Source organism: Ambystoma mexicanum, chromosome 7p, assembly GCF_040938575.1.
Source record: "Ambystoma mexicanum isolate Mex_15411 chromosome 7p, UKY_AmexF1_1, whole genome shotgun sequence".
NCBI lineage: Eukaryota > Metazoa > Chordata > Amphibia > Caudata > Ambystomatidae > Ambystoma > Ambystoma mexicanum.
This window is the reverse complement of record NC_090939.1, coordinates 232,619,351-232,631,385: the sequence shown is the minus strand read 5'-3', so window position 1 is coordinate 232,631,385 and position 12,035 is coordinate 232,619,351. Positions and strand designations below refer to the sequence as shown.

General features: G+C 45.6%; 1 protein-coding gene across 2 annotated transcripts in view; it reads right to left on the bottom strand.

The window, feature by feature from the left end:
- The window catches only part of SETD4 (SET domain containing 4), a 390,795-nt gene that overhangs the window by 242,899 nt on the left and 135,861 nt on the right, over positions 1-12,035 (bottom strand). Inside the window, exon 3 of one of the 2 annotated variants that reach the window (XM_069636124.1) lies at positions 9,917-10,027. In XM_069636124.1, the coding sequence (XP_069492225.1) occupies positions 9,917-10,027 (111 nt within the window). The remainder of the gene's footprint in view (positions 1-9,916; positions 10,028-12,035) is intronic. The other variant, XM_069636125.1, reaches the window with a different exon arrangement.

Here is a 12,035-nt window from a genome sequence, read left to right as displayed (position 1 = left end):
GTTTGAGTGGCATAACCACCTTCCCGGTGTTATTCTGATGCCACAAAAGATCTGTTGCCAATTGGCTACATCCCCTCTTTTCCCACAGCCCTTTTTCTTCCTCACTTGCCCTTTCTTGTAGCTCTAGTATTTGTGACACGGGCATGATGTTATAGCCGTCTGGGAGATCTTCCTCTACACGTTGGTGCATTAGGTACTCACCTGTTCGCTCTTTTGCTAAATAGAAAGCTTCCTTGGCGGCTGCGTCTGCTGCTGCGTTTCCCAAAGAGATAACGTCTGTGTTAGACGTATGGGCCTGGCACTTAACTATGGCTACCATGGTGGGTTCTTTTAATGCTTCAATCAGTTCCTTCAGGAGCTCTGCATGATGTATGGGTGACCCATCTGCTCTGTGGAACCCTCTCAGTCCCCACCTTGCCAACCCGCTGTGTAATGTTGTGGTCATATAAACTGAGTCTGTGTAAATGGTGACTGCGCACCCTTTCGCTGCACATAATGCTTCAATGAGTGCTATAAGCTCTGCTGCGTAATGGGATGGCAGGCGATGATGTACTATCACTTCGTACTCACCTTCTTCCAATCTCACAACTGCCACCCCCACATGTTTTTCCCCCGGTGTCTGGGTTTATTGATGCTGACCCATCTATGACGAATACCTCTCCCTCGTTTAGGGCATTTTCACTTACCACCGGGCCTTCCCCTTCCTCCCCCTTGCAAGTAGTACAGTCGTGTTCCTGCATGTCTTCTAGGGTGCATGGTTCTGTAATGAATCTTGCTGGATTTACTGTTTTACATCGGAAGATGTGTAGGTTTGCACTGGACTAGATTATTTGATAAGTAGTTGCTCTTTGAGTTGTCAACTTGCTTTTGATCTTTCCAATATAGCGAATAGGGAGTGTTCCACAAATTGTGTCACAAAGCAACCCATCGCTATTGTTGCACTTTTCTCAATGTCCTTGCATTACTGCGTCTAATTTGCCACTGTAGTAGGCAAGAGGCTTGTGCCCTAGGGATGTTTTATGTGTCAATACCGCTTTCATGAGGATCCCCTTGTAGTGGGAGAACAGGTAAAATTTGAGTTCATAATCTGGGTTTGCGAGCACTGGCGCGCTCGAGATCAGTTCCTTGAGTGAGGTGAATGCGTCATCAATTTCTGCTGACCATTGAATTTCTGTGTTCTCTCGTTGGGCCTCCTTGAGTGCCTGCAATAACGGTCTTGTGTATGCTGCGTAATCTAATATCCATGCTCGGCAGTAGTTACACATGGCGAGAAATCTTTGCATTTCCTTAACTGTGTTGGGCCGTCTTACTGCTGTAATGGTAGCTACTCTGTCTGGTATTATCTTCTTGCCGTCTCGTGAGATTAGCTGTCCTAAGTATAACACTTCTCGTTGGCAGTACTGTAATTTTCCTCTGTCGACCTTGTAGCCTTTGTGGGCCAGAAATGTCAAGAGAGCAGTGGAGTCTTTTCTGCAGTCTTCCTCATTCTTTGCGCAGATGAGTAAATCATCTACGTATTGAATAATTGTGCTCTCTGCTGTCATGTTCCCTAGATCTTCATGGAGTATGCGGTTGAATATGCTGGGGCTCTCACAGTATCCCTGGGGTAACCTGCAATGTTCGTATCTCTTTCCTCCCAGTGTAAATGCTGTTAGATACCTGCACTCCTCTGCCAGTGGGATGGAGAAGAAGGCATTTTTCAAATCCACTACTGTGAAGTGTGATGCATTCTTGGGAATGCTGCACAGTATAGATGCTGGATTAGGGACCAAAGGGAACTCTTTTTGGATCACGTCATTTAGCGGGCGTAGGTCTTGGATCATCCTCCATGCCCCACCTTTTGCTTTTTTGATTGGGTAAATGCAAGTGTTACATGGCGAATTTGAGGGTACTATTATTCCTTGGGCCAGTAATGCGCCGATTGTCTCTTTTATGCCTTCTTCTGCCTGTCGGGACAGGGGGTACTGTTTTACCCTTGGCAAAATAGCTCCTGGTTAGAGTTTTATTTTAACTGGTGTCACGCCATGCAATAATCCCACGTCATGGGGGCCTGTGGTCCACAAATTACTGGGCACTCATTTCATATCATCATCCAAGAAGGAAGGCGGTGCCCCCACCACTGCATCAGCTGTACTGGCACCTGCCTTTCTTGTATCATGACATCTCAGGGTATTGCTATTTCCATTATTATCTCACTGTCACTTTCGGAATCTGAGAAAAGATCTTGATCTGACACGTCTCACAATACAATGTCGGCATTGATGCACAATACTGTGCGCCACTCACATCCGTGTATATCCATTGCAAATACGGCTATTTTTTTTAGCTGAGATTTGAACTGCATGCAAATCTAAGGACATCACTGTCCCTGGCACAATCTCTGGGCGTGCTATTGGTCGGAAGATGAACTCCGCGGGTACCCGCCATTCTAGCTTTTTCAACTCGGGCACTACCCGTGCCAATGTTTTCAGCCCTTGAATGAACACATCAGGATCTACTGGTATGCCGCGCACTTCTGGTGCTGTTCCTCGCGCATGCACCACCAGCATTACGTGCTTGGGACAGATCCCTGGGGTTGAACTAACTATCCCTCTCTCTGTGAAGGAGATAGTCATATTAAGCTTACTGAGCGGTCCCTTCCGAGTAAGTTAATCGGGGACTGTTCGTATTAGAGTAGGGGTGCCCTCACTGTCTTACCCCCCACGGGGACATATAAATCTTCTGTGTAAGGAACTTCGACAACAGCCCCAGAGAACCCCTGCATCTCCAATTTACGATTAGATAGCGGAAACCGGCCTTCACATAAACATGATTTTTCAGCTCCCGAGTCCACCATAAATATGAACTGTTTATTCCCTATCTGCGCCCCTATCAATGGTTACTCTGCTGCATTGTAGGTCGTAGATAGTACAGGACATGCAAGTGCTCCCTGTGGGCTGTCCTATGCTGGATGTCTTGTGTCCCCCCCCCCTCGACTGAAGACATTTCCTGATAGCACTGCCACTCCGCCGTATGGTGCAGGTGCACCGTTAGCAGTCGTGGCAAAAGGGTTACCCTGTGTGTATTGCATATGATTACGGCTTTGTGGATGCGGTTGTACATTATGAGGAGGTTCTCTTCGCTGCTCTACATACTCCTGCTCTGGCTGCCCTTGTGCCCCTCCCATGGGTAATCCATATGGGCTTCCCAGGTGAGGATGACCATATGGTTGATCGTCTTGATACACATTATTTGGTCTGCTTCTGCATTCTCGTGAGAAATGTCCCCACCTACCACAATTCCAACAGTTCCCTTGTCCCCCCCTAGGACCTTGTCGCCCATACCCGCCACTTCTTCCGTATCCTTGACCACCTCCTCTGCGGCCCCTGTACCCACCTCGTCCTCCGCGGGGGGCCCACACTTGCCACTGCGGTCCTCCGTATTGCTCTAGTCCGTTCCACTGTGGCTGCCCGTTGCCTGCCCAATTTGCTGCCATCCTCCCTTGTATCGCTACCAGCCCCTCCTCCTCTTCCCCCTCCCTGTCTTGGGGGAGTGCTGCTACAGCTGCAGCAACCTTCACCAGCTTTGTTTGTACTAACTTTGCATCATCCGCCAACCTTTTTTGGGCAATTTCTTTTTCCCTCTCCTTTATTCTTTTGCAGTGGTGCACTATTATGCTTTGTATTTCCGGCCATCCCTTTGCCTCGATCCCAGCTATTTTGTCGAGTGCTTTCTGTACCTCCTTTGGGAGCCCTCTCTTTATTATAAAGTAAAATAGGGATGTTGACTGGTCCCAGGGTGTGCCCGTCTCGGCTCTTCACATCTCCTGCACCCTAAAAATGAAATCCATAGCATCCTCCCCATCATTCATTGTGCACTGCATTACTGACTGTAAATCTGGCGTGTCTGGAAATGTTTCCCTTAGTGCATCCCATACCCTTGCGCACACTGTGTTAAAGATGCTCCATCATGGCGATCACAATCCAATGTTACTCCAAGGAAGCCAGCTTTTGCCCACACTCTATCTGCTTGATCACCTACTGCCGACACTAGCAAGCTTTTAACATCACCTACTGCCAATGGCACTCCCGCGGTATGTTTCTCAAATGCATATATCCACTTACTTTCCCCCCCTGATAGCGGGGGCAATGAGTTTAACAAATTGGCTTTATCCATCTGGGCCCAGGGTATGTCATTTGGCCTCCCACCTCCCCTATGTATCAATGGGAGTTGTAGTTTGCTCTTTGTCGTTCTGCCAGTACTCACCTTCAATCCTTTCTTTCCTAACGTTGCCATTCTTCCCATTCTATTCCCTAATCTTCCTGTTCATTCCTCTTCCATTGTCCTTCCCAGAGGTGTCTCCTCTCCTCTACCTGATCTTCCTCCCATCGCCACATCCAACCTCCCACTTTCCTGTTCCTCGTCCTCAATATCGCACCACAGTTCTTCCATTCCCCCGGTAGCCATTCCCTCTTCACCTGCGTTTTCTTCCATTTCCCGTGGCCCCAGTTCTATTATTCGAGTTGGCTCTTCCTGAATAATAAACAGTATTTCCCCTTTCTTCCACCATTCTTCAGATGACCTGTCGAGTGCCTGTGCTCTAGGTGTTTGTTCAGTTCTAGCAACACTTGTTCCACTCTGCTCACATATATTTCTTATTCTAGATAACTAGTCTCTTGCCATTGAGAGCCTAGAATCTAGGTCCTCTGTTAACTTCTCAATATCTACTGCTGGGGTGCTTACCTGCCCACGCTGTCTGGGGCACTCATATGGTGGTGGCGCAGTTGGTCGTGGGGTGGCTGTAGGGGCTGCAGGGGGGAACAAATGTGGGATCACTATAACCTTCTGCCGGCACTAGTTTGTTTAGGAGGGGGTACAATCGTGTTACCTCGATCGATCCTTCTTTTCCTGTGATCCCCTTTCCATTTTTGTGTGCGGTTAGGGGATTGTCAACGGTGGAGGGCAGGTTAGGTACTGACTCTTTCTTTTTGAGTGGAGGCACTTCCTCGAATAGCCCCCATAAGTCTAATATTTCTCTTCTATTATGAAACTGTTTTCCTGTGTATTTCATGAATATACATGTGGCTATCATATCTAGGACACTTTTATCAAATGATCCCCCTTCTGGTCATACTTGGGGTAGTCCTTCTACCTTTAATTCTGTTACCCATTGATCGTGATACTTTATGCGTTCTGCATAACCAGGTACATTTTTACAAATGTGGGCCAGGAGTGTCTCCGCCCCCATATTATACTCAGTGTTTACCTTTCTGTACTATTTTGTGTCTAACACTGTGGCTTATAGGTGTGTGTGTGACCCTTATCTTAAACAGTTCTTGGACATATACAAAAAGGACTTGCTCAAAATATTATTACCTTCAGATCTTACCGGGTCACACTTACAATGACCATACCATAGAGCTATACAATGTCATCAATTCAACATTATCTCTTTACAACTCTTTGATACATTGTTAACTTATCATGTGCTGCATGGGACAGACATTTAACATACTTTTAACATACAACACATAACATTTACCCCTCCCCTTTTTCTTTGCCCTGTACTTCTCTCCCTGATAAGACCCCCTTTCCCTAGATCATCATTTGCCCCTAAACCTTTTAAAAGTTGTTATCTTTTGTTCACGACTGAGGTACCCCGACTGAAGTAGAAGAAGAAAAGAAAATAGCAGTTTCTAACATACACACGGTGTCTCCCTATTCTCAGACACCTTTATTTTATTCTCCACTGTTCACTTATTCCTAGTACTAGTTGAGATAGCACTATGCGGCGCTGCCTTCTACCCCATTGCAGAGCTAGGTTCCCATCTTTATCTTCCCTTATTTCACCTTTTTTGTCCTAATGGCCATTTGCAGAGATAGTAAAGTAAATATAAGTAGCATTAATAGTTGAAAGTACCCCTTAAATGACCTCGTATAATCTGGCTCCCTTCCCCTTCACCTTTTATAATCACTCGCACTTAATACTCACGTGCCCGTCTTGATTCGAGATTCTCCGGACTGGGTCCACCCAGGCAGCGCTGCCTCACACTCAATGGCCGCCCCCGGTTCCGGCGAGCGGTACTAAAGGTTTTTTTTTGGAGCGGGACCTCGTACCCTTTGGCCTATTCCATGCGCACGTCTAAGCGTATCAGTTGCCGTAGGCGGGCAGCTCTCTTGAGCGGGCGCACCGTGCGTCTCCACTGCCGCCCGGAATTTCTCATGCCAGAGGGGACGATGAAAGAATTAATCACGCCTTCGGGGTCACCACTGAAAGCAAGCGTCCCCTAAAAGGCAGTACCTTCCCCACAATGAGAGGCAATGAAGGACACACCCAAGGAGGGAATGAGACCACGAAAAAGTGCGGGTGAATGTAAAGGGTTTTTTATCTAGTCAAATAGGGCATGCAAAGGACTCTGCAAGCTCCGAGAGCGCTCACTCTGACAATAGCAAAGACAGTCTTATTTATTACAAAACCACGTCACGAGTTCTACACACTATAGGGGGCACATAGTCTTAGGGATTGGGTGGCGTCGACTAACTATAGGCGCAGCAGTGATGAGCAGCTCCAGGATTGGTGGACATCAGCGTGGTGCCAACGTGGGGTGGATGGGTCAGCTGGGCTCACCGGGGTGGGGCTGCCAGGCCAGGCGCGGTCAGTGTCATTGATAGATGGCTGCCCTAACATTCTGCCCTTGTGGCCACGCACACACAAACACTCATCCATGAGACGATTCCAGTTGTCCTGTAAATCCTACAATATGTTACTCTAAGAAATAATAGGATACCGGAGGAGCAACAGGCAATGTGGAGCTTCGCCAATACATCAGTGCACTGTTACTTTTGACCTATTGACCGGGTGTCATAAAACTGGGGTGTTTGGTCTGAGGGCACGGGGTGAGCTGCCCTGTCATTCTGGTCTTGTTAGATGTAGTGAAGAATTACTTTATTATATGTTAGTGCAGGGTTGCATACCTATCTCCCAGGCTCATTAACTTGGGGTGACCTGGAGTACTACTGGATCAGCGAGGGTGCACCTCTGGCCCCTTGAGGCAGTGGGGTTTAGGACCAGGTTGTAAATAATTCATTTGGCCGACCATGGCGGCCTCAGACATGGGGTAGTTAAATACTTGAAGCGGGTCCAGCAGAATGAGGGGAGGTGAAGCTGTGCTGCCCGCGCACCAGCTAGCCCTGGCGGACCTTTGCGGGAGGAGGAGGAGATGGCCTTGTGTGTATGAGCAATTCTCTGTGCCTGGGCTGCACACTATACAGAACGAGAAGACGGTTAATAAAGTTAGTAATATTAGAGTGATTACACATTTCTAATGTCTATACATTCATGTACTATTTCATATACGACTCTGAAAGTCTGGCAGTGTTTCATACATCACGGAACATCGGTTGACTACATTTTAGCAATCACAACACACGGTAGCAGTTGGATAACACATGAGGTAGCATTAGGTTTGGTGGTGTATAGAAGCAATACATTCAGAGGTGATAGTACATTTACATCCTTGTTCATACATTCAAACTTTTCCCACTGTATGACAAACAAATATTCTCGGTAATGCTTTTTCCGCCTTCCTTTGTACTTAGCAGCATTCGTTAGTTAGCACTAGGTGCGCTGTATCAAGCCCTTTCATTGAGTCTTCAAGGCACATGGTATCTTACACGGGCTGAGGTCATTCTTACTTTACCAATACTTATGAACTTTTATCCCTTCCCCAACACTGGTGTTTATAATTAATATAGCAACCCTATGAATCGTTAGGCTTTGGTATGTGGTTAACACTTCATTTTGGGAACATAGACAGGGGTTCATACGAGGAGGGTATTGACACCATATATCTTAAGGGGATAGATGCTGGGTTGCGGCCTGTTCAATTGAGGTGGTGTTTGTTATTTTCCAGGCTTGGACCGCTAGTCAGGTCACTTCGGGGACAGTGATGTACTGCAGAAGGTAAATGATACAGGCCCTCATTAGGACTCTGGCGGAAATCCATGCCGGAGTCCGCCATGGCGGAATGGGGAATTACCACCTTATTCCAAGGTTGGCGGGGCGGTAATTCCTCATGCCACCATGGCCCTTCCCCATTCCCATTTTTGCCCCATAGGGCATAATGGGAATGGGGAAGGCGGTAAGTACAGTACCGCAAATTGCGGTACCGTACTTACCTCGAGAGTCTCTTTGCGGGCCCCTACTTTAACGGCTGGTCCAGACCAGTCGTTAAGGTCGGGTCCCGCAAAGGGACCTCGTAGTAAGGCGTTAAGGGTTTAACGGCGCAACACCTGTTACGGCGCTGTTAACCCCTTAACACCAGGGTCCTAATGAGGGCCACAGTGTTTGTTCTGATTTGCTCGTGAGAACGGCCTTCAGCGGATCTACCATGGGGGGAAGGCGCCAGGCGAGGCATGGCTCCCTGTGCACAGTGAGCGGGGGCCAAGCTGCAGCATTCACAGGCAGGCTGCCTCGTTGGGGTTTAGGTCGCTATTATCTAAAATGGAGTCTTGACGCTCGCAAAATGGAGTCCATGGTCTGTTACAGTGCAAATCGATTGGGCCTGTGTGTCGATCAGCAGCCACCCCGTCACCTGAGCTCAGGCGACAGGGGTGCCTCCGACGAGCCATGGAGCTTACGCAGGTGGGGTATGTTGGGGAGGGGGTCTCATGGACTTATCCTCCCACACATTAGCTCAGCAAGTTATGAACTTGCCCCAACATCAAGTTTCTGACTACATGGCAGGTTCGAACCCTGGCAGAGTAGACTCTGACATGTATCCTTCCGAAGTTTATAAACTGAGTATCATTACATTGTGTAATAATTAGTATTACAGCAATTGAAAGTGGGGGAATACAGCATGACGCACTACATGAAACCATTATCTCCTGATGCATGCTGATGGTGGATCTTCTGGAATTAATTGTATGTAGATCTCTTGATCTAACACAGCGTCTGTCAGATCCCCACTAGTTGATTACTTGATCCTGTCTGGGGAATGAGGGTAGGCTGCAAAAGCTTCCGGTGCTCTGTGTTTGCTACTTCTACAGTCCCTCCATTTGACCACAGGAAAGAGGACCATCTCCTGTGCTATATATCAGAGGAGGACATCTACTTATGCTATTAGCAAGAAATTGCCGGAAACAGACTGAGGGGCTTGGAAGGAGCAGTGAGATTGAGGGAAGGGCAGCACCCTGTGGGTTCAGAATTGCACGTTTTGCTTGTCCAGCTCCTGTATGCATTATAATTGACAGCTGGTGGAAGGGGCTAAGGAAAGACTGTGACTGACATGAGTGGGAGTTCATATAATTCCTGGAGAGATGGTGACAGATGCTGCTGCACCAGGTCCATCAGAAGAAATGCATTAGTTTCTGACTGTGTAAAGCAAAGAAGGGCTGGGATTCAGGTTCCTTTTTTTTTTTTTTAGCATAGCCTATTTATTGGAGGATCACTGTGATAAACAAGAAAATTCAAGAGTTCCCTCATTTCTGTGCTTCGGCCAGTCAACTTAGGACTCGCTAATCTTAATGCGATACTTTATCACCCAGTGTCACCAAGAATGGAGCCAAAACTATAAAGTATTTCCAGTGTTAAGCTGGAAACATAGTTCTCACGTATTTATTTATATTTCTATATTGAACAATATCAGAAATGTCATCAATAGTATTTTAATACTATATCAATTGCAGTAAAATCATTTTGACTAAAAAAGGGTTTTTGGTATAAGTTTAGTTAAGAGCAGAAAACCACATCTTAGGTGTTATTGATCCTTACTAAAACATGAAAATCAGAGTACAAAAAAGATTTTGACCATTTATATTCAACTTTACCAAGGACATGTTAATAATTTAAAAAGCTAATGAATGAGGAAATAGTGTGCATGCAATAAACACATACAATTAATGTACTAAATGGCCGACAATGTTGCTTCATTACCTCTTAATATACTACCTGGAAAATGTGCAGTCTTTAAAGTGTTGTCTTCAAACCCTCTATGTTTCAGCCACTTCTTCAGTTGAATGTGTTCAAGTTTGTGACTCTGATTAACTATATGAAAGAGTTTAGTTAAGAGGCAGCTTCGCACATATGTAAAACACTCATAATTATCAAATAAACATTTCAGAATGTGAACGACACTGCAGTAACAAATGTTCAAAGCAGACACCGCCATGGAACAAGACATACAATAGAAGAAAAATCTCTTTATCACTGATTATAGCCACCTACAAGGACACATTATGATGTATGTACTGACCCAATTATAGAAAACACACATTTTCAGAGATGTCATTTCTGGCATTATAAATACACATATGATGAATAGTATATACATGTTCAAGACTATTTTAAGTGTTAAATACATACACGTTCCATGGTATTTGCATCCTTTCCTAGCTTTGGCTGTTACCAGCGACACTTTACTAGGCCGCACAAATAGACAACATAGTATGTGGACAGGGCGAGGGTTCATTGGGGAAATGAGCTGCATAACACTTGTGGAATCCGTCTTTTTTGGGTTCTAGGTGGTTTTTTCGAAGTAAACTACTGTGTGGTAATTCTATGTCAAGACGGGAGGCTCGGATTATGCTTTCTCTAAACTTTTTATCTCGAGCAGCAACATAACTGATATATATATATATATATATATATATATTTACATACATACATACATATAGCAAGTGTACCCGTGCTTCGCACAGTAATTCCTAGGACTGAAGCATGTAAGCTTGAAGTGCCGTACCCCTATTGAAGCATGTAAGCTTCGCACTGTTGAGGTGGCATGTATTCATCTTCTTGGGGAATGAAGTTCCTATAATTATGAGAGATTTGGCACGATATGACGGACAACAGTATTGCGGACACTAACAGGGTTCAAAATTGAGGGCAGTTGGGAGCTATTTAGCTCCTGTTTCCAGCATAGTAGAGCCTGGTTAGCTTGAAACCAACAGTTACTTCTGGCTCCTCGGGCAAAATGGTGCATTCCAAACATGTAAATGTGACATTAACTTTGAGTATTTGAGAATGTTAATAAAAAAGAATTCGAACACATGAATAGGAATTTAAACAAAATGCTTCATCCAAAATGGGCAAAGAGTTGAAGGAGCATCTCTGGTAGCTCATTGTATCTCAATTTCGAACCGGGCACTAATGAAGAGACATACACCGTTTCCTGTCAACCGCATTACTACACAAGCACTGTTTTGAGTCATCCGCATGACTTCAAAAGTGAGTGCTGCTAAAATCAGTTAGAATGCGGATAGTGTGGAAAGTTTAGGGACAATGAACTGCTGAAGATTTCATTATCTGCTGAACGTAGCACTACGGCGTGAAGAACCATATGGCAGGGGTAAGCATTGCACACCGCTTAAAAAAAAAAAATAGAAGTTAGGAAAATGTATATTTTATACATTTCACATTGTCTACACCATGAAACCTACCCACATGCCAAATTCCAGGTTTGTAGCATGTTGGGCTGTATGCTGAACATTTCAAATAGACACACACTGTGAGAAACCTGAAGGTACTCCGACAACAACTCCCCAGGGATCTTCTCTACAAGGAAGGGCCATCGCTTTTGAATCCGTACCCTGAGGGCAGACAAGCGAGGGAGGATCACCTGGGTGTAAGGTCTTTGGGGATTGGGACGGAGTGCCTGACGGGGAGACATGGTATCCCCCTTTTTTCTAATACTGGCCTACCCTAACCTTCCTCAGCCTTTATGGGTTGAATACAATCCCAACTCTAAGGAATTCATGGTAGCAACAGTAAAGACAGACACAAGTGATCACAGTTCAAGGGTGTTTATTGAACTATAAGTTCAGGGTGGAAAAACACCTAACCTAAATCTAAGATGGGAGCAAGCATCGACCATCAAATGAAAAATAAGGCAGTCCTAGTGGCGTTGTGTCAAATAAAAAGCCCTATACTAAAAAAAAGAAAAAAACTATTGCCAAGTCCTTACAACTAATTACAGAAAAAGTGCAAAGAAGTGTTCTCAAATCATAAGTCAGGATGTGATTGCCAGGTGTCTCCCTTCCCTACGTTTTCATAGGGG